The sequence below is a fragment of the Pectinophora gossypiella genome, chromosome 22 (assembly GCF_024362695.1).
Source record: "Pectinophora gossypiella chromosome 22, ilPecGoss1.1, whole genome shotgun sequence".
Taxonomy (NCBI): domain Eukaryota; kingdom Metazoa; phylum Arthropoda; class Insecta; order Lepidoptera; family Gelechiidae; genus Pectinophora; species Pectinophora gossypiella.
The window spans coordinates 1731007-1754818 of NC_065425.1; the positions used below are offsets into that span (position 1 = coordinate 1731007).

At 38.8% G+C, this 23812-nt stretch overlaps 2 protein-coding genes and 1 pseudogene across 2 annotated transcripts in view; 2 read left to right on the forward strand and 1 right to left on the reverse strand.

Annotated features, from left to right (window-relative positions):
* LOC126376935 (uncharacterized) overlaps positions 1-23812 on the forward strand; it is a 227877-nt gene that overhangs the window by 190303 nt on the left and 13762 nt on the right. Inside the window, exons 2-8 of the mRNA XM_050024483.1 lie at positions 17615-17657; positions 18529-18589; positions 19597-19747; positions 20826-20855; positions 20940-21082; positions 21668-21707; positions 22531-22631. Coding sequence (XP_049880440.1) covers positions 17628-17657; positions 18529-18589; positions 19597-19747; positions 20826-20855; positions 20940-21082; positions 21668-21707; positions 22531-22631 — 556 coding nt within the window. The 5' untranslated portion in view covers positions 17615-17627. The remainder of the gene's footprint in view (positions 1-17614; positions 17658-18528; positions 18590-19596; positions 19748-20825; positions 20856-20939; positions 21083-21667; positions 21708-22530; positions 22632-23812) is intronic.
* On the forward strand, positions 584-14142 carry LOC126376934 (DC-STAMP domain-containing protein 2-like). The gene is made up of 15 exons (XM_050024482.1): positions 584-1002; positions 1693-1843; positions 2796-2955; positions 3410-3673; positions 4036-4139; positions 5061-5170; positions 5767-5920; positions 6328-6496; positions 7085-7252; positions 8176-8319; positions 8851-8950; positions 11083-11205; positions 11522-11618; positions 11696-11959; positions 14035-14142. The coding sequence occupies exons 1-15, from the start codon at positions 584-586 to the stop codon at positions 14140-14142; spliced, it is 2535 nt and encodes an 844-aa protein (XP_049880439.1).
* LOC126377259 (cytochrome b-c1 complex subunit 6, mitochondrial-like) lies at positions 19838-20268 on the reverse strand (annotated as a pseudogene).

Below are 23812 nucleotides of genomic sequence, written 5' to 3' on the forward strand. Positions count from 1 at the left end.
CGTATTTTTATTGTAGGAGCTTGTTTAGTCGATGTTGTTTCTTTGGTATTTCATGTTGAATTAAAATAAGCCAATGTGATCGAAAACTTGCAAAAAAATAAAGAAATCTTTAAAAAACTGAACTTTGTTTACTAACTTACAGCTGAAGTTAGATAACTTACTTAAACAACAGCCATCCAAAGGAGATTATCTGTTTTATTTTAAATGGAGTAGGATTGTCAGCTTCTTCCAATAAAAATAATACAATAGCCTTTTAAATTCCAAAAAAGAAATCTATTTACTTTTCTTTAATAAAAGGCTTAGCACTTTTTTATATCAAATACGGCCTACTGAACAGTCAAACTTTTTTATTGAATTAATTAAAATAAAATTTTGTTCTGATTTTGCGCACCTATGTATTCTTTTTGGTATTTAAGAATAAGATTTTAGAAAAATAAAAATATGTCTTTTGTATGTCAATCATTCTTCTAGCAGGCAGATCGAAATGTTTTATTATAAATATTTATCGCATTTCAAAGCGAAATAATGGAGAAAACAGCAAACAACGCTTGTGGACGGAGATACATTAATTTATAATAATAAAATGGCCTATCTCGCTCTATTATGGAAGGCCAGAACAATAGAAAAATATCGTTTGAACTACGAAAAGGAGAAATTGAATTCTATTAGGATAAATAACGCGCAAAATCCAAAGAAAACATTGTACCAAAAATGGTGTCATATAAACCTAAATACAAAAAAGCGGTTATCTAAAGCATTTTTACGCTATTACCCTAAAGGCTCAAAAGTGTATAACTTTTTCTACTACCTCCGAACGGATCAGACATTTCCCAACTTTGTACTGAAAAGTGTGATTGGATTTGTGGGTGGCATAATTATGACTTACCTTTGCTTCATGTTCTTCGTTTTCCAATTGTCTATCTCTCTCATTTACGCGACGATTATGAGCTCTATTATCGGCGTCCTGCTCACTCTTGGATTGGCTTTCAGTTATAGAGTCAGGTATTTCATAATCCTTGTAAGTTATGTTGGAGACACCTGATATGACAATAAAAAAACCCCTGCCTTCTTGTCTGAAAAAGTAAGATAATTCGGTTAAACCGTCGGTCCCGGCTATTAGCCGTAAAAACACCTCCACCAACCCGCAGTGAAGTAGCGTGGTGGAGTATGCTCCTTACCCCCTCCGGTTGATTTGAGGGGCGGCCTTTGCCTAGCAGTGGAACGTATATAGGCTGTTTATGTTTTATGTTATGTATTGGCAATAGGCTCGCCCGCTATTTCATGGGACTTAATTAGACACCTATTCCGATATTATATGCTACAGAAGAGGTGCTTTTCAAAAGGTGATCGCTAGATGAACTAAGTACCCACACCTCACCGAGTTTAAGACCTATCTACGGTCACGAGCATTAATATGTATACGCTTTGGTACCATGTCACATTAACTTTTTTGATAAATTGAACTGAAAGTCGCACTAAATGTCAAATATGTTAGTGCGACAGAGTCCTATAGTGGGTACATTATATTGATCATGACTGTACATGGTAGGTGGTGAGCCGTATCGCCGTTTTTATGGTCGAGCCAACTGTGTTAGTGAAAGCTGCACTTAAGATAAATTAATAACTCATTGGTACAAGTCCGGTACCGGGGTTGGAACCGGCGCTCTCTTCTAAGTAACTTCCCCTCCCCAGATGCCTGGTCTTCCTCCTCATCCCTCAGTTCTTCTCCCGGGTAGGCAGGTATACCCTGACATGCTACGTGTTAGTGCTGATCCTCACGGGACCCGCTACCAATACGCTGAAGAACTCAGAAGTCTTGTCTGAATCGCTGGCGTGTGGGCAGGTAAGGTGAAGGATTTAACATCGGTACTTACCTGACTGGTTTTGGTTTCATACAAGACCATTAACCCGGCCTCAGGGGCAACGAGCTCCATGGTCCAGTGGTTGAGCGTTGGGCTCACGATCCGGAAATCCCGGGTTCGATTCCCGGTGGGGACATATCCCAAAAATTACTTTGTGGTCCCTAGTTTGGTAAGGACATTACTGGCTGATCGCCAGATTATCCGAAAGTAAGATGATCCGTGCTTCGAAAGGCACATTCAGCCGTTGGTCCCGGTTACTACTTACTGATGTAAGTAAGTAGTCGTTACAGGAGCCATTTCAGGGGCCTTTGGCGGCTCAATAGTAACCCTGACACCAGGGTTGATGGGGTTGGAACTCCACCTCACAACCCACACGATAGAAGAAGAGAAGAAGGGGGCAATTACTGTTCGCCGCATCCGCAAAGATTGGTTGTCTATTTTAAATATTTTTTTAAATATAATTTTTTTGTTTTTTTTAAGGCCGCCGATTGTACTTCTCCTGTCACATTTGTAATTGTTTTTAGTGTTGTGTTTATATGTGCAATAAAGCGTTTTTGTACTGTATTGTTCTATTTTGTTATACGTTTTTTTTTAGAGACTTATTGTAGATTTGTCGCAGATGGCATTAACTATTTGGCCGGACAAATGGGGAGCGCTGAAGGCTCTCACCCGGTACGACGTTTAGGACAACAGCCCTGAGGGTGCCTAGTTTGGCCTGAACCTCAGCTCAGGGCGTCGTCTGAGAGAAAAAAACATTTCGACCCACTAGAGTCGATTAATTATTTAATTATGGGAGCGATAAGCGTTGACTGAGGGAAATCGTCGACCACGCCGGCGGGGTCGGTATCGGGGGGTTTGTTATACGAGATCCATGCAAATAATATATAAAGACATAAAACAGAAGGTTTTGTTAAGATTCATTTAACTTTTCAGGAACAAGTTAAAACCAGCATGCGTCAAATCAACGACTGCGTGAAGAAACCTTTCAACTCTATGAAAGACAACATAAGGTTGATAGTCGATAGCGTGAAACTTTTGGCTAAGAAGCTGAAACACATGGTAGTCGTATTAAATCGTATGGTGATGAGTTTGGGTGAGATCGTTTGATGAAATTTATCTAAATACATACATACATAAACTCATACATAAACTTTGTTTTTGGGTATAAACGATGACCCTTGTTATTTATTACACCCAAGCACAACACATCTTCCACCCATTATTGTTCTGATCAAAGTAAAGAGAAGCAATATAGGTATCAAGATATTTCTACTCGGTTTTTCTTGCAGCTTCTTTCCCCCGGCTAAACAGGTTGTGAGAAGCTGCAGTAGTTTTAGGCGGATGAGACGTCCATTATGTAAAAAATGACGATTCAAAGTGTAACTATGTTACCTACTGAATAAAGATATTTTTGAATTTGAATTTTTAAAACCCGGTATTCAAATGAAACCTTTCCCGGACGCTCCCCGGATGAACAAACTAGGACAAATCCGGGGAAACCCGGACGGATGGCAACCCTATTTTAAGGTGGCTATTGGTCTTTCCAGCTGCCTCGCTCCAATCAAGCTTCGCCTGGTTGAATTCAGCGGCGGAATGCTGCAACAGGAGGCTTGGCACGCCATACGACCGCTGCCAAAAAGCCATAGGGGAATCTCTTTGGGGATGCCAGGCATACCTCGGTCCTGATTACTCGTGGCTCTGCAGTGTGGCTAAAGTGGCCAACGCGGTCTGCTGGCCAGTGCAACCTATGAAAGGGTTCTGTTACGTCATCGAATACGCCAACAACAACGTCCTCGGGGTTGTCAGTAAGAGTAAGTAAAAAGTTTGGACTGCATTTAAGTCCCAAGTCCCAAGTAATAGGGGGCGAGTCCGTTGCGAATAACCTGGCAGAAACCCTGGACACCATATCAGGATAGAATGCGTTCAGCTGCCTATCTTCCCGTGCATGTCGTAAAAGGCGACGAAGGGACAGCGTCCTGTCGAACATGATGGATCATCTGTAAGAGCGATAGGCTGATCAAATTCAAATTCAAAATCCCCTATAATCATACGGTTTATCCACCTTAGGACCACTACCTTATCACCACCACCACCCCCTACCAAATGGGCTACCACGGCTCCTACCTGGGCACATACCTGGTGATCACGTGATATAAATATTTTTCTTTCACAGATCTTAAGAAATTCTCTGATCGGATCAACTCAATCCTACAAGTAGATGTACAGTTCCATCATTCGTACTCGCTAAGCAGCAACGCTAGCCGCTCCGCCAGCCAGGTTAATGTTTTTATTAGTAACATACTCATAAATAAAATTACGAAAGCGGTATGTAAACCGAAGTTTGATAGTAGGGTTGGCCAAAATAGGCTAGTTTCCAACTAGCCAAATCAGTTACTTTTTACTATACGAGTTCGTCAAAACACGAAACTACTAAGGAATTTGTATGAAAAAGCACACGACGTCATAGAAAAACGTGATAATATGTCGGACTTATTATAACGTTTTACCTGATTAAAATTTATAAATAAGTTTAGAAAAAAGAAAATGTTTTTCGTTAGTTATAGATCTGTCTAAGTAATCAGAATTTGGGGTGGGCGCCTCTTACTTCAGTAGGCCGGAGTGAGATGGTGGCTGAGTTCGGATAGAAACGCAGACTTACGGGGTATAACGTAGAACCCTTGCCCAGGGATACGGGTGAAGACCTCAACAGTTGCAGAGGCAGAGACGGGAGCCATCGGTATGGCAATGCAGGAAGGAAGGGGCAAGTCACAGGGACTGTAACCTGGACCTGACAGAGGGCTGTCAGTACTATTCAAAGGCGGAGGACAGGAGTCCTAGTACAGTTTTGAAATAGACTACTCTGCATCCCACTCGCGTCAGACAGAGTACTGCGGGTCAGAAGGCAAGAGGGAAACCACTGCCCTGGGTTTGTCTAAAAAGTAGCATCGAGAAGAATGCTACACCGACAAGAGCGTGGCGCTTAAATTAGTCAGTGAAGCGGACTTTGTGACAACGGGACTTAGACGGGTGCTGCAGCTCGGCTATACCTACCACATTGGAACCGGTGTAGGGGGATCTCGTGCACTATGAGAAATAGGGTTTGACCCGGTTGACAGCATTCACAGTATGGCATCGCCTTTAAGCTGCATTTATGTATTTATGAGTATCCTCTAAATAATAAGCAACTCAATTTTTTAGGTGGCTGCAGGCATCGTGACCGAGATCCGTAACAGAGCTGATCCGTTGCTGACTTGGCTCTCTTGGAGCTCGTGTGTCACCAGCTTGTCCCTGCTGCTTATCATATTCAGGTAGTTATAACTCTTCCTGTAACTGATTTCTACTCTCGTTAACTAATAACTAATTTGCTATTTTCTCTCTCTCTTTTTTTCTCTACTCCCTTCCACCTTTTTCTACTTTTTATACAGGCTATTATACCCTAGTTAAAGGTCACTGACTGACTGACTCACTCATAACTAAATTTCAGAAACTACAAGTGGAGTCACAAATTTTGCATGGGATTTCCTTTTAGGACGCTAGGTATTATAAGGGGGTAAAACAGAATGGGAAAGGTTATTTTTAAAGTTACAATCATGGAGTTTCGCATAAATATTCCTTAATTAACCGTACATTTCATGAGTTTCAGGACTTAGATTCCTGAGTAAGGTATTTTTGTCAATTCATTCCCTTAAGAGTTAAAAAAGGGCCTGAAGTTTTGTATGAAACTTTGCAATTTTTACTGTGTGCAAAATTGCACTATTACATAATTGTGTTTGTCTGTGTGATTTAACTTTATATGGGCATTGCCTGAAATAATTTATTTTATTTACGAGTATTTCCGTCCGAAGCATGAAATTCTCGGACAGCGTCGCGGGCGGACAGTTAGTAACGTGTTTTATAATTCCAGAGCGAAACACTACCAGCACATGTTCGAAACGAGATCTCGTTTTGACAACCGCTATGTGACGAAGGAGCTGCGAGATTTGGATTTGAAGAGGCTTCGACAAGGAAAGGCGACGGTGCTGCCCCTAAACAGGAGGGAAGACGGGAAATACATCAAAGTGAGTACAACGACATTACATTGCGCACCTAACTAGTTGACCAGCTAGTACCGCCCACATTCAACAGATGGCGCCACCAGTCAATAATGCAGCCCTGAAACGCGCTAACGAAGTTTACACAACAAACTAATTTTTTTTAAAAGACGAACTGGGAATATTCCTTTGAACGGGCCATTGCTGGCTGTGACATTTTTTGAACGTCGATAGGAGAAGTGCAATCTTCTTTAATTTCTTGCTGTTTAATTGTTCGTCATTAATGAAACAAGTGTGAAACATTTATTTTCACCCGACTTCATAAAAGGTGTTCCTCAATTCGTCGAATTTTTGTTTTCCTGACGCTGATATATATTTACTTATACTATAAGCCATCATTGGATGAACCTAGTCTAATATGTCACCGTTTCCAGACAACTTCATTCCGCCTAGTGTCATCGGAGAAGGTGCACCTCAGCCGGTCTGTGGTGACGATGATCATCACGACGTTCAAGCTGATGATCCACATGGTAGCCGACTACAGCCTGTACTGGGTGCTGATGACCATACGCTACCATGGCCGGTTTCAGACACCGACACCACGTGAGCTCAGTCTTATATCCTAAAAAGGCTCGTGATTTTTTTTCGAGATTTCTTGAAAAAAGAGGTGCTTTTTACGAAACGTCAAAACGAAAGTTTGTAGGTATGGAAATAGTCTTGTGACGTCATCAATAAAAATGGTCAAACGTCCTACTCATTATTACTTAATTCATTAAATTTGAAAATAAATCGAAAAGTAAAATGTTACATTATCAATATTTATTCCAGTAAGTACATCACAAACTTAAAAAGTTTTACCATGTACAGTCATGAGCAATATAATGTATCCACTTTAGGACTCTGTCGCACTAACATATTTGACATGTAGTGAGACTTACAGTTCAATTTGTCAAAAAATTGAATGTGACATGGTACCAAAGTGTATACATATTAATGCTCGTGACCGTACTGCAGATTCGTCGATTATCATAGGTAACAGATTAACAATTATAATAATATTAAGATCAGGTGGTGATCATATTAGACTGGCTTCTAGTTTTAGATTAATATTTTATAATTTATCTTTGACCCAGTCAAATACCATATTGGCAAGGCCTATTTTCAGAATGTAAGTACATACATTTGTTTCAGCTGGGGTTCCTAATGCAGGCGTCTATGTGTCTGGTTCAGGATTGATCTCCAAAATATTGAGGTCTCTAGTGGGGTCAATTAGTCTTCCTCTAGACTCCCACCTGCCGTCTCCAGTAACCTGTCTCCCTAACCCATCTCCACCCGACTTCCAGCGGTACATTCAGATCGGTAAGCAATGGAAGCATATTTTAAGACCTAAAGTTTTAATGTCAGTTTGATGTGTTTGGTGTGCAATAAATACTTTGACTTTGACTTTGAAGATTGCTCTATGATTGACTGCCTATTAGTTCTAGTTTAACCTTAGATTTCATTATCATTTTTTGGTGAGTTTTCTTTGGAGTTTGTAAATACTGTCATGTGACGTCATCAATAAAAGCGGTCAAACGTCGTACACATTATTACTAGTTTTTGTAGTATGGGTCATTTAAAAGCTGCGTGACCACTTGAGCATAATTAGATACAATATGAGTGATAGGTTACAGATAAGATAAATAATATACTTAATTGAGCAGAACGGACACAAGATACAGAAATAAGAAGAATAGATAGAGAAAGGCACAACAGGCGGCTTTATTGCTTATATCCAGACAACCTTTGGGTACAAAGATAATGGAGCATCAGGATTTTTTTGCTCGTAGTACTACTAGTGGTAGTGAACATTTATGAAACAATTAAAAGAGAAGGTGCAGGACGTGTCGTATCGGGAGGTGAAGGTTTTGGCGGGAAGAAGAGTCGAATGGCGTTTACTCCACCGACAAGAGCGCAGCTTTTAAATAGAGAGAGACTACTAGTGGTACTACCAGTGGTAATACCATTGGTACTACCAGTGGTACTGCCAGGGGTCCTATGGGGGGTAAATTTATATATATAAAAATTGAATTAAATAAATTAAATAAAAAAATAAATTTTCTTCTTCGTACTACTACGATGCTTGGTAGTACTACGTAATGTTCTATTTTAAGTCCTGGTAGAACTGAGTTCACTAGATCGTCAAATCCGTACCAAACATTGCTACTTCAATACCGACGCTAGATAAAGTTCGTCTGTTCTGATTTAGCCCAACTGGACGTACAGCTTGAGATATGTTCTAGGGATCCTCATCTTCCTGTTATGGTTCTTCGCCCTGTTCGAGCCCTATGGTCTTCGACTTCGTCACGTCATCATGGGCCTCTACAGCCCCGAGAGAGCAAAGGCCAGAGCTGTTTGGCTGTACAACCATATACAAAGGACTAGAGGTGTGTTTGTATTATTTTAAAAGCTTGCTTTAAATTGAATGTAAAAATAAAAAAAAAAGTATTTTGAAGCGAAGTATACTTTTTAATTGAGAATTTCCGGACACAATACTTAAAAAATGAGATTTGGCTTAAAAGGACTTTTTTCCTACGACTTTAACTTGATGTATATTTAAAGGACTTTTATGGTTTTTATTAACACTGTATGTCAGCTTTTTCTAACTTCTCTCTTCTTCTAATCCTTTTATCCCCTGTTGGGATGTAGGGCTCAAATAACAGATTTCTACTCCTTGCTTCTTTTGCGGCCTCTATAGCTTGCTCCCATGACATGCCGAGAGTTTTTAATTCCCGGTCAACCGGCCGCCGACTCTTTGGGCCGCTCCCTTTTCTAAACGTCAGCTTGAGATTTAAAAATAAAATTTTAGGTCACCGCATCAACATGCTTGATTGATTGCTCAGATAAAAGAAATCAACAAAAATCTTATTAAATTCAGATATCAAATCAGAATATAAGTCGTTATGCGGATGTTTCAGGATGTTTCATGAAGTTTGCTAGAAGGAAGCTGCATCGACAGTACAAATATCTGACGGAGGAACAGTATACGATTCGTCGTTGGCTCAACTCTCATATACCGTGAGTAGAAGAGTCAACATTAACACAGAATACAATAGCGAATACAGTTTTATTGCAAGCAAAGCACAGCACACAGTACAGCTTCCGAATACATTCCACCCGGGGACGGTACTGAAAAGTGTACAGGGCGTAATTAATATACCTGACGAGCCGATTACTCTAGCCATAGAGGCGGCCAATTAGCTCGCGACAACAAACACTTCGGGATCGTGGTCAACGATTTCCCTCCTTCAACATTTATTTCGCTAACGCGAAAACATGGTGGGCAATATCTGCGTTACAAAGACGTGCTTAAACGCAATCTCGTTGCATGTGAGATACCAACTGTTAGTTGGGAGGATCGTGCTCGTCTTAGACCGGAATGGCGTCGCATCGTTCACAATAGCGTAAATTTATTTGAAGAAAAGCGTTTACAAGATCTCGACGCAAAGCAACAACCACAACAACCACCACAACAACGACCCGGGATAGATATTTAGGAGTCGCCGTCGCCGGATACGGTTTGGACGACATGATGATGATTTATTTCGCTATTGACGCCCGAGAGTCGATTATTTTTTTAAAATGTAATCCTCTCAGACGACGCTCTGAACCAAGGTTCGCACCCAATTGCGCACCCTTAGACCTGTTGTCTTTTATACCAGGTAAAAGTCGTCACCGCTCTCCATTTGTCCAGCAAAGTAGTTAATAAAATAAAATAAATAAAAAAATAAAATCAATCAACAATGCCCTTAAAACTATGTTAGTAATTATAATTAACTAGGTAGGTAAAAAAAATTACAAAATAAATATTTAGGTTAGTGGGACCGGCACCACTCCGTAGCCTCACCGACTTTTAGTGACATGTAGTTCGATTAACCTACCGAGCAGAGCAGAGTCCCATCTATCCCCAAGCATCCTTAGGACACTATTCCCGCTCCACCGCACTCGATATAATAATGACGCAACGTTTTTACGCATCATCATCATCATCATCAGCCGTACGACGCCCACTGCTGGGCATAGGCCTCCCCCAAGGATCTCCACGACGACCGATCCTGCGCTGCCCGCATCCAGTGGCTCGCATAATTTTACTTATAAATGCATAAAAAATAATGCCATTTGTGACAAATCTACAAGTCACGTCAAAAAATGTGGTAATATTCCATATCTTTCAGGTTTTTTTGGCTGAGACGCCTCCTGGGTGTGACCCCAGACGACCCTCATTGCTTCCTGTGTGGCATTGGGGAACCCTGCAATGAATGTGACTATGCCCTTGTCAGGTTGGTAGTGAATATATAGTGTTCCATAACCAATGAATCGTATTTGGAAGATACAATTGCAATAAAATCTCTTTTGATTTTGATAACTGGCCTAAACAACCAATTTGATTATTTAGTTTTAAAAAATCCTTAGAGTTGCTAAGTTTTTTTTTATTTTTTTTATTTTAACATTTTTTTAAGGTCAGACAGCTAGCCAGTCGCTTCTGAAAAACCGGACCTGTCAGCTCATTAGGTTATGTAAACAGACTCCGTGCAAAAGGGATAATGTTAGGGCGATGATGAATTTTAACGATTTTTTCTAATCCATTCAGTTTTTTTATAGCTGTAGCTACAAGACATTTTTTGAATTATTGTGTACGTAATCAAAGTAAATTATTTGCTTTTAAAGTTTTGATTTGTTTTCAAAAAATCGTATCTTTGAATGTAAAATTCTTGCTGCACTTTAAAAAGTTGTCGTATGAGAAATATGTAGATGCGATAGTGAAATGTGTACCATTGCATTAAAAAGTTCTCTATTTCATCATCTCCCTAGCATTATTCCGCTTTCATGAGGTCAGCTTACCTAACCCATTTTTATTTGGCTAATTGTTGCTTAAGCAATTGCAAATTGACTAGACTCTTTGAAGCCCACGACCACGCATCCAATTTTTTTTGTCTTATTTTTTTATAAGTACCTATATAAAAATAAAAATCGATTCCTGTTAGTTTGTCTTGCTAAAACTTGAGAACGGCTGGGCCGATTTGGTTGATTTTGATTTTGAAATGTTTGTCGTAGTCCAGGGAAGGTTTGAACGGTGAGAAAATATGGAAAAAGATGATGCTTTTTATTGATTTCGTTTTGTTATTTTCATTTCTTTTTTCCTTTTCTAGTTGTGGCACCCCAAGTTGTCCAGGGACGTTCTGTAGGAAGTGTTTCTCAGACATTGGAGAGATGTGCACCATATGCATGTCTCCAGCTGACTACGGCGACATGAGCGACGTCAGTTTGGAGAAGTGAGCAATATTTTGTCGGTGATTTCACTAAACGACGTATCTGACATAAAGCGTTTATTTTGAACATATTTTTTGGTAATATCACAAAACGACGTATCTGAAATATTTGTTGAACTGGCCGTTATACTCAATCAAAGTAAAGTCGACCATAGCATGAAGCCCGTATATCACGCTGTACGCGATGAAATGAACCATCGTCCGCTTTGTGTCAGTTACTGAAGTAATTTCCGTTATTTACTACATTGAATGAGATGACACAGAGACAGATTAAAAAAAATCACAATAGCTGCTAGCTTTCTAACTTTATTTTGAACAGAGATTCTTCTGATGAGGATGACATCGATGAAGGTGAAGATGATGATGGTGACGACGATGATGATGATCCGTTCCCAGGAGACTCATCCTTGGCTGACGTAAGTTTAATACCTTTACAAATAATATTAGCAATATGAGGCAATAAACATGTTATTTTTTACTATTTTTTACACAGGACAATCTTGACCATAGTTTCGCAACAGATTTTGATGATGGATTTATACCCAGGAATGATGTTACCAGAAAAAGAAAATGGTTCTTTTTCCCAAAAGAGAACAGAGATAGCGATTTAGAAAAAGGAACTTCTAAACAAGACATTCATGATGATCATGATAAAGAAACAGCTCAGGAGTTGCCAAGTTTAAAGAACATAAGCAAAGCGCTTATAGCACGTCATAGAAAATACTCAAAACTAGACTTTGAAGACGAACGCCGCAAAGTAATAATGTCTTTAGGACAAGATACACAATGTCTTATTTGTTTTGAATCTTGCAAACGCTGCAATCTTTACGAAAATGTTAACATTTATAATACGAACACAGATTTGAAAGTTTTAATGCATAAAAGTGCTGCAAATTATAGCAAGGATAGCGATTTTTCCACAAGAATACAAATGAACAAAACTAGTAGCACTAAACAGTGGGGAGATCATACTAAAACGGTAAAAGAGTACTCGAAAATTGAGAAACCAATAGTGAAACTAATACAGCGATTCAAAAATATGCGAAGATATTCTTTAACTAGAAGGCATCCAAACCGGTACAGTAGAAACAAAAACAGTAAACCTTTATTAGTAAACGTGTCACTTTCTTTGAAGAAAAGACAAGGAAGTTTAAGAAAAAGAAGAAAAAAAGAAGATATCGATGAAAGAGATCTTACAAACCCTGCTCACAGTTCTTCGTTAAAATCGAATTGCTCCAAATTGACGAATAAGGTCGTGAATATAACTAAAAGGGTTTTAGCTATAAATTCACCTCGTAATAATAATCATTCCTATAAAACAAGCAGACGCCGTTTAGGTCCAAATAAATTAAGCAATATAATAAGGCTATGGCGTTGTCTTCGCCATAGAAAAATACAGCAGAATCGTTTTGAGATAAATAAACCGAAACAAATTCAAATCCTAACTAGACAAATAATAAATGCGAGCGGAGATAGTATCACATTAAACAATAATTTGAATAAAAACTGCAAAAATAACAAAGAAACAGAAGCAAAGAAAGGTAAAACAAAAAAGAAAGACGAAAACAAACCAAAAAAGGAACCTAAACAAAAAAAGAATAAAGATAAAGTACACAGTGGCTTTGGCGATTGTAAAGAAGATTGTGTCGCAGAGAACAAAACCAATCGCACAGTTATAAAGCTTTATAAAGTGTGTTCTGATTATTGGAAAAACGTTAAACTTGAGCCTGCAGCAACCGTTGTAAACTATTTCAAAAGAGAAGATGCACCAATTGAATTCGAGAAGACCAACCATAAGAAGAGAAAAAAAGACCAAGATGCAGATAAAAAGAAGAAACATAAAGATAAAATAGAGCATGAAGCGACTAGAATGTATCGGATTTCTTCGTATCTATATGACCAAGACTGGATGAAAAAAAAGTTGAAAAAATCGAAACTGAATGCTAATATTTGTATAGAACCTAGCAAAGAAATTCAGAATGACCTGCCCGTTACAACTACCGAACCTGCTAAGAAAGTAAGAAGCTATAGAAATAAAAAGTACATTTATTATTTTAGGACACCACAGATAACACGGACATAACAGATAGAACAGACAGATGATACATTACAATAAAATCATATCCCACACAAGATAAACAGCACACACAGGATAGACCTAAAACTAACAACAGGTATAATACATATAGGTATAACAGAAAAAAATAAGAACAATAACTATTTAGGTGATTACAAAATTAACACAAAATTTATTGAAAAATATATATTTTATAAAAAAGTGATATATGTAAATTATAACAGCAGTGTTTTTGTTTGTAGTACGGTCACGAGTACTAATATGTTTACACTTCGAAACCATGTCACATTAACTTTTTTGACAAATTAAACTGTAAGTCTCAGTAAATGTCAAATATGATAGTGCGATAGGGTTCTGAAGTGGGCACATGATATTGCTCATGACTGTACGCCCAATGTCTATATTTTAAGAATTGGTAAAGAGAGAGAGAGAGGTGGCTTTGTTTGGTAAGGACTTTTCTGAATCACCTGATTGTCTGAAAAAGTAAAATTATTCCGTGCTTCGGAGGGCGCGTGAAGCCGTTGGTCCCGGCCATTAGCCGTAAAAATACCTCCACAAACTCGCAGTCGAGCAGCGTGGTGGAATATGCTTCGGTTGATTGAGGGGAGGCCTGTGCCCAACAGTGGGACGTATATAGGCTGTTTATATGTATGGTAAAGAGAAGAAAAAAATAACAAATAATGATCCACAACTATAAATTATAGGACGAATTTCTTCTTTAAGCCACGGTAAATAATTGATTCTCGCAATTTCAGCAAAAAGAAGAAGGCATAACAAAAATAATTTCCGATGAAGACATAGAGATGGTTGTACCAAAGTTACAAGAGTTGAGGTCTCCAAAAGGTCTCCAGTCAATATTTTAGTTTTTTATCATTTACAATACACTTATTCCATCATTTATCTATCTTTAATAGAAAAAAATCTCAACTACTTTCGCGTGACTATCAAAACAGCACGCAGCAAAATTAATGAACATTAATAGTGCTGTATTAGTAATAACTTCGTTTGCGTGTTGGCGATTGATACTAGCTTTGTCTATGGTAATTATTTCCATATGATTGATTACTTTCATCGTTTTTTTTTTCAATTCTCTCAAGTCCGCAAAAGTCTAAAGAAGAAAAGGCAGATGGTTACGTCATCCCCGGTGGAGTCTCATCGAGACAGGGAGCATGTGGTGACTGTCTTGAGCTCAGTCAACGAGTCAACCAAGAACCGACACATGGAACTTCGTATGCATCACCATATCACATTATTATTTTTAAAGAATCATCATCAATTTAAGAGCCACGCTCTTGTCGGTGCAGCATTCTCCATGCTACTTTTTAGGGAAAAATAAGGCAGTGGTTTCCCTCTTGCCTTCCGCCCCGCAGTACTCTGTCTGACGCAAGTGGTATGGTGCCCAGAGTAGTCTATTACAAAGCCATACTAGGACTCCTGTCCTCCGCCTCTGAATAGTACTGGCATGGCAGTTACTGCTGCCCTCTGTCAGGTTCCAGGTTACAGTCCCTGTGACTTGCCCCTTCCGTCCTGCATTGCCGTACCGATGGCTCCCATCTTCGCCTCTGCAACCGTTGAGGTCTTCACCCGTATCCCTAGGCAAGGGTTCTACGTTTAAATGAATAAATAAACTAAAAAGGTTAATAAGGCAATAAAGCAATAAGGGACTTACCAGACAACGTTCCCCGCCAAAAAAAAAAAACTGGACACTAAAGACATTTTAACGTGATAATTATCTATTTTCTCTTTAAAAATAATTGTAGCTTTATACACTTCTCATCAAAAAAATCGAAACACTTCCGTTTTCATTGTTTCTGTCCGAATTTAACACAAAAAAGAATTCATACGATGAAAAAAAATACATAAATGTATAGCTGGCAGTTTGGCCATTACAGTAATAAGCGAAAATTCTAAATTCAAAATTAGAATTTCATTTGTTTATCTTATAAACGAAATGAATCACTGTTTTGAGACAAATGTGTGTTTAGGGTTGGAGTACATTTAGCGTTTAAAAACTAAAAATTGGCGCCTATCCTTAAACTTTTTGTTTTTTATTTCAATACTGTGACTTTGGGACGTCTGAAAAAAGGTTTTTTTTCTAAAACGTATGGATACTTCGCCCACAGAAGCCGCCCAAGTTGTGGCATTGCTGGATTCTGGCCTTAGTCAGCGTGTTGTGGCTGCAAGACAGCATCTAAGCCTGTCATCTGTTCATAGAGTCTATAAACGTTATCGGGAGACTGGTTTTTTCACGCGCCGTTCAGGATCTGGCAGGAATCGGGTCACTTCTGAGCGAGATGATCGATTTATTGTAACAACTTCTTTAAGAAATCGACGCCTTAACGCTTTTCAACTGCAGCAGCGGCTTCGTGTTGTACGAAGGGTGGCTGTAAGTGACTCTACAATTAGAAGAAGGTTGAAGGATCGTGGACTGGTACCGCATAAGCCAGCAAATGGGCCGAAATTAACTGCAGACCATCGAAGAGCGCGCCTTAACTTTGCACGTGAGCACCTAAATTGGTCATACCTACAGTGGAGCAAAGTTCTCTTTTCTGATGAGTGTAAAATTATGCTGTATGGTAACGACGGAAGGAACAAGGTCTACAGAAGAGACGGAGAACGCTATGCACAATGCTGCATTGAAGAAAAGGTCAGCTATGGTGGCGGTTCGTGGACGGTTTGGGGAGGAATCAGCGCCGACGGTAAGACAGAGCTTGCTTTCGTGTCTGGGCCACGTCTGCCTGCACTAAACTGTCATCGGTACGTCGAAGAGTGTCTCGAGCCTCATGTGATGCCCTATGCACATTTTATTGGCAACGGCTTTATATTCATGCACGACAATGCTAGGGCTCACACCGCGGGCGTCGTACGAGATTATCTTAACGAAGTCGATATCTCTATTATGGAATGGCCAGCAAGAAGCCCGGACATGAATCCCATTGAACATCTGTGGGATGAATTAAAGAGACGAATTCGAGCAAGAGATCCTGCCCCAGAAACACTTAGCCAGCTGCAAGATGCAATCCAAGAGGAATGGGACAATATACCACAGCATGTGATCGTGACTCTCATCCGATCGATGAAGAACCGTATGGAAGCAGTAATTAGAGCTCGGGGAGGGAATACAAGTTATTAAATAAACGTTTTTTAGCTTTTTTTTTTCATTTAAGTGTGTTGTTTTATCCATTTCCTTTATACTCCATACGGAATAAAAATGACTCATTTAACAAAATACGAAACCTATGAAAAATTCATTTAAATTTAGATCATTAACATTAAGGTTTGATAAGCTCATATTACTCACTATTAAACGACATTTAACATTTATTCCTAAATGTACACATTTTTCTGATGAAGAATGAGAATCCTGACAAAACGTAAACTTGCAAGGTGTTTCGATTTTTTTGATGAGAAGTGTATTTGGGTCAGATATACAGAATTATATTGCTGATTGGTAGTGCCAACGAGGACTAAGGACTAAGGAAATTTATGATGACAATGATACCTTCTCTCGTTTGTAGACAGTTCACAATCATTTGACTACGGCATGCCGAGAAGTCTGAAATACTTTCGGTCGCTGGGACATCGGGACTTTGATCAGGATGCGGAGTTAGAGTATGTATTCAAAATTGTACATTTAATTCAACATGCAATGAATAACGTCGCCGTATTGCGAAAACCAATATCATGTATCCACTTTAGAACCCTGTCGCACTATTATATTTGACATGTAATGAGACTTATGGTTTAATTTGTCAAAAAAGTTAATGTGACATGGTTTCGAAGTGTATACATATTAGTACTCGTGACAATATCGTTGTGCCTAATCCCATCAATAACATAAATATGATAAGTTCTAAATTCCACTTAAACATAGAACGCCACTTTTATGTTTCGTGTTTTTTTTTTATGAGAACTTGTCCTGCGCTATACCATGCGCTTAATTTATTATGAGACACTTATTCCTTTAACAGCCTCCGTGGTCTAGTGGTTAGAGCGTTAGGCTCACGATCTGGAGGTCCGGGTTCGATTCCCGATGGGGACATTGTCGAAATCACTTTGTGAGACTGTCCTTTGTTTGGTAAGGACTTTTCAGGCTTGAATCACCTGATTTTCCGAAAAAGTAAGATGATTCCGTGCTTCGGAGGGCACGTTAAGCCGTTGGTCCCGGCTATTAGCCGTAAAAACACCTCCACCAACCCGCATTGGAGCAGCGTGGTGGAGTATGCTCCATACCCCCTCCGGTTGATTGAGGGGAGGCCTGTGCCCAGCAGTGGGACGTATATAGGCTGTTTATGTATTCCTTTTCTGTAATTAAGTATATTTCGATTTTTCCAGGCTTGCAAATGAAATGTATTCGGAAGAACGAGGGACATACAGGGTGAGAATATTTGTAATTTTTTTCGTCGGGAGCTTGTACTTTTTGTTTCAAAAAAGTTTTACACTAATGTAACAGAAAGTATCCCCGGGTAGGCAGGGTATACAGGGTGTTAGTGACATCGTAACGAATATCGAGGGGGATGATTCAGACCATGATTCTGAGTTGATATCAAGTGGAATTTTCCGTCGCAAAAGTATGGAACGGAAAATAATTTAAAATAACACAATTTTTTTTTACCAAAGTTACAAGAGTTGAGGTCTCCTAAAGGTCTCCAGTCTCTCAGAATTTTCCGTCGCAAAATTCATTATTATTTTTTAGTTTTTTTAAATTTTTTCGATTCTCTACTTTTGCGATGGAAAATTCCACTTGATATTAACTCAGAATAATCAGCTGAATCATCCCTCTCAGTATTCGTTACGATGTCACTTACACCTCATAAAAGTACATACAGATAGCCATACAAGTAGGTATGGGTGTTAGTGACAACGTAACGAATACAGAGGGGGATGATTCAGACCATGATTCTGAGTTGATATCAAGTGGAATTTCCTGTCGCAAAAACCATAAAAAAAAATGTGTTATTTTATTTCCGTTCCATACTTTTGCGACGGAAATTTCCACTTGATATCAACTCAGAATCATGATCTGAATCATCCCTCAAAGTTTTCGTTACGATGTCACTAACACCCTGCATAGTATAGTTCAATCAATCAATCAATAATACTTTATTGCACAACAACATATATGTATAAAGGACATAAACATACGAATAAAACAGTATAGAGTAGTACAGTATAGTATACAGTATAGTAGTTATACTCACTAACTCCTTTCTGGCCAAGTAGTAGTAATGTTTACTATCTTTTTACAGGTAGAAAAAAAAGTGCGTGCTGGCGGTGACCAGGGAGCTGCAGTTGATACGAGGATCCCAAGTAAGTTCACTACACCAACAGCTTCCGCGGTCCAGTGGCCGAAGGTTGGGCTAACGATCCGGAGGTCCCGGATTCGAATCCCAGTGGGGACATCTCACAAAAGTCACTTTATGTTCCCTAGTTTATTTGTTAGGCTGTTAACTGATCGATCACCTGATTGTGAAGGGACTGATGGTGTAGGGACCCTTGTCTATTTCCTATGCGTTACCTAGATGGCGTACTTAGAGCCATGTGTGAGCCATGTCAGGGGCCTTTGGCGGCTCAATTGTAACCTTGACACCAGGGTTGATGGGGTTGGTACTCCACCCCACAACCCACACGATAGAAGAAGAGTGTAAAACGTAAATAAATTACTTGCTTAATCTTTTTCTTCCCCTGATGCCGGGCAGCAGCGGTTAAGTACTGGTTGGAGGCCGAGGAAATGGATTCTGGTAGGGCTCTAGCTAGACCAAGAGAGAATATTTTTCTGAGGCTTAATTTTATTTGTGTAAAGAGTTTATAATATTTTTTTATTGTTTGTAGGTTGTCTAGACCTCAAGTAGTGGCAAAAAGGTGTACAGCTCATTTAGCTTAGATTATCTATGACAAAAATATATTTTGATCACCGAATGGTGGTTACACTTACGCCATCTATTGTCGCCGAAAATGATATGGCGAGGGTCCCAACACCCCTAATAACATAAACATAAACAGCCTATATACGCCCCACTGCTGGGCACAGGCCTCCCCTCAATCAACCGGAGGGGGTATGGAGCATACTCCACCACGCTGCTCCAATGCGGGTTGGTGGAGGTGTTTTTACGGCTAATAGCCGGGACCAACGGCTTAACGTGCCCTACGAAGCACGGAATTTTCTTACTTTCCCGATGGGGACATTGTCGAAATCACTTTGTGAGACTGTCCTTTGTTTGGTAAGGACTTTTCAGGCTTGAATCATCCTGATTGTCTGAAAAAGTAAGATTAACACCCTTAATACTACTTTCTATTATTATTGTACTTCTATACAGCTGCCTCGCATAGTAGAACGACTAGGGGTCGAGAGCACAATGTAGGCGCTGTCGTTTATGCCACAGAAAAAAAAGAATACGAAGAGAAGGCCATCATGTTTCCAGATAACGAACCTATATGTCAAGCTGTCTCGACGGACCCTGAAATGATGTAAGATATCAATTCAAATTTAATAATATCTTTATTTAGTAGGTAACATTTCACTCCCGGTTACGACTTTCTGATGTAAGTATGTACCTCAACCTCAAAATTATTTATTTACAAATAAACAACTTTATGTATCATTTATGCAATGGTAAACAAATGGTAAAATAATTTACTAGGCACACTAAATTCCATCTTTTGCTAGGTTTGACTGAAAACCGGAACGTTTGATGGCAGACAATTAAAATCTATTATGATCTATAGGATTACTTTAACCTCTTGAAGAGGTCCTTGTTCACACACTTGTCAAGGACTTCAACATGGTCAAGAGCTCCTCCTCACAGGTCTCCGCGGTTTGTGATCGGGAGCTGACACGAGCATTGCATTCTTGGTACTTGTCCCAGAATCTCTGCAACTCAGGCTTCTGTGCACAACTTTCCCTGAGTTCCGTCTGAGGATCGACCATCTCCTCCTCCTCAGCCTTCTCCGCCTTGACTACAGGAATCACTTTGTCGGCCATTCTTATGGGATTGATGAAAAATGAAAATGAAGAATGAAAAAATATTTATTGCTTAAACCAAATAAACATACTTAATTACAATAAATTGGGATCTCCTAGTAGCAAATTAATTTACCTGTGTCAGGAGTATCCACCTCTTACATATATGTATTACATTTTAACTGGTATTTTCGGTTCCAACCGCAGCAAAAAAGGAGTGAAAAAAAAAGAAAACAATAATAATAAGGAAAGAAATCAATTGGGATTGCCTCAATCGATGACCCAACAACAGCAAGTAGTTAGCTGTACTCGTTATATGAGCCAAGTCAGGGGCTTTTAACGGCTCCACAATAACCTCGACACCAGGGTTGACGAGTTATCCACCTCACAACCCACACGATGGAGGAAGAAGATTCATCTATTAAGGTGGGCTTGTAAAAACCGACACAGGGAATCTGAACCTTTCTAACATGCAAAACATCTTCTGATTACCCTATCCCCCAACATCCCTATTAGGGATTATGATTGTAAGTTTATAATGTATAAGATTTTTAAGTTTAAAAACTTTTTTTTTCTTTTTTTCAGCACTAAGAAAAAGAAAAAAGACCATCATAGGTTGGTATCATAATATAATTTGAAATAATTTTAGTTCTTGCTAATTTGTATTTAATAGTTTGTTTTGTATCGCTTTACTTTAAGAAATCCATTTGCTGCTATATTCTGCTGTTGTCGTGGCAAAGAGACGAGGAGGGACAAAGAGAAGAAGAAAATGAGAATCCAGGAACACAAACAGAAAGAGAGCAAGAAAAGAAAGAAAAATAAGAAAGATAAGAAAGACAAAGGCAAGTTGTTTTTTTTATAATTAATGAACTGTCTGTCTGTGTCTTGCGATGGATGTAGCTCTGACTACCCCAATTGGGATATATTTGTGACCTTATGTTGTTGTTGTTTGAACTATAAAACTAAAGCAGAATTTATTTAATTAACAATTCGCAATTTTATCATAATAATACAATTTGTCACATAATCAGAAACATACGAAACTTCGTCACGTCCAACTACGCGTTTAAGTGTTCCGATTTTATTTAATTTATTTATTATAATTTAATTTGTATCTGCCAGTTTAAATGTTGATTAAGTGACATACCTACCTAACATAAATAGCTATATACGAGTACGGCGGCCCTCTGCTGGGCACAATCAGCCGTAGGGGGTATGGAGCATACTCCACTCTGCTCCACTGCAGATTGGTGTAGGTGTTTGGGCTACTAGCCCGGGAACAACAGCTTAACGTGTCTTCCGAAGCGCAAGCAGGTGAATCAGCCTGCAATCTCCTAGCCAAATAAAGGGAATCGAACCCGGACCGCTAGATTGTGATCCCAAAGGTATAACTAACCATGAAGGCTGTTAATTATTTTTTTTTATAGTTGATGCCCAAGTGTGCGTTTGTCCAGCCACAACCAATTGGTAAGTGATAAATAAATTGTGAAAAAGAAGAGAGAATTTATAATTATAATCGTATCGCCGTGTATAACAGTCGAGCCATCTGTGTTAGTGAAATCTACACCTTATAATATAATAAATTATTAAATAAATAAATAAAAATAAAAATCTCTTCTATTTCTTTTCTTTTTTTTATTATATTATAAGGTGTAGATTTCACTAACACAGATGGCTCGACTGTTATTCACGGCGATACTGCTACCTATCACGTTGGTCTAACAGAGAGCTCGGTGAGGTGTGGGTACTTAGTTCATCTTGCGATGGATGTACCTGACTACACCATATATATATATATATTTGGGATATAGGCGTGAGCTTATGTTATATTTACATGTCATCATCTCCCTAGGGAGAATTAGCGCTAGCCGCTAGCGTTATCCCGTTTTTCACAGGGTCCGCTTACCCAACTTGAAGATTTGACAGGTCCGGTTTTTCACAGAAGCGACTGCATGTCTGACCTTCCAACCGGCGAAGGCTTTTTTGGCGTGACTTATTGTAGGTTTGCCGAAGATGGCATTAGCTACTTGGCCGGAAACCCGCGAAAGGAAAACCAGCCCAATTTAGATTTGGTCACATACCTCCTAAATGCATTTCCTTCACCGCTGAGCACGTGATAATCATTTACGATCCAAACATGAATTTGAAAACAAATTCGACGAATTATTGGTTTAGGCCTGTGCTGGGATTCGGATCTACGACCTCAAAATGAGAGTCAAGCGTTTTACCAACTGGGCTATCACGGCTCTAGGTGTCTTTCTGTTTACGTGGATGTCCTTTAATGTTTCAGTGCCTGCCAAGTAACCGAGGAAACGAGTTATCAAGAGCAGACAACTCAAGTTTACCAGTTGAAGGAGGCATCTCAGTCCATATCTCGTGAGTTATGTCGAGGTACGTTTTTTATGAACGTGACTGGGTGAATATCAAAATGTCAAGTTTTGGTTGAAATTTCTCAGAAAGTATACCGTAATTTATTGGTTTAATACTTGTTTCTTGAGGTACACAAGGGGTACCAAATGTAGTTAAACAATGTACTAAGGTACTAATATTGGTTAACAGTACACCCGCAGTTGTGACATCACGATGGCGGGTGTACCTAATGTAGACGACAGGTCGACATGGCAATTCTCTAGTGACGTGACGTTTTCAATATCGATATATTTTTATTATGTATGTAACAAAATGTGAATAAAATAATACCACGTTTTCATTTAAGTTAATATTTATTCATCTGAATCATCTAACGTTAATTTTATTTCTAAAATATTATTCTTAGTTTTCAATAATTTCTTAGCAAGTATATGTAAAATATACTTGTTATATGTAAAATTATAGTTGTTATATGTAATATTAGTGTTATATGTAAAATATACTTGCTATATTTATAATTTTGATTGACCATAAATATTTAGATTAGATTTCTTTTAAATCTATTGTTTTTCTTTTGTGTTAATGTTAATTTCTAATTCAATAAATTATGTGAGCGAGATTATAATCGATAAACGCGGTCGATACGGACTCGTGCGACACTAAGACTAAGACGCCGCGGGGACTGTGCGGGTGTGCGGGGCGACCCCGCCTCCGCGGCTCACCTCATGCCCCGATTGCCATGTCGACCTGTCGTCAACAGTAATATTCAAAATATCATTGTATGGACGTAGGTACACAGATTTTTAGGAGAGGTACGGTAAAGTACACGGAAGGTACCAAATAACTGCAATATATTTAGGCTAATCTGAGAAATACACCGGCGATCCTGATATACACACTGATTTGACTAGTTAGGTCAAAGATAAATTATGAAATTCTGATTACTAAATAAAAATTAGATTTAAAGTGTAAGATATTTTTATTTTGATATTGTATGTGTTTGTTGTAATAGTTTGTTAGGTACTTATATTGTAAGTAAGTTATAGTCCCACTGTTGTTTTAGATTGTAATGTAGTTTAAGCTTGTTTTTATTTATTTTTTATTTCCAATTTCCAACACAATGTAAAGTTGTTACAAGGAATAAAATGAATATGAATATATATAAAGACAGATCTAAAGGTGACAAAAATGTTTTCTTTTTG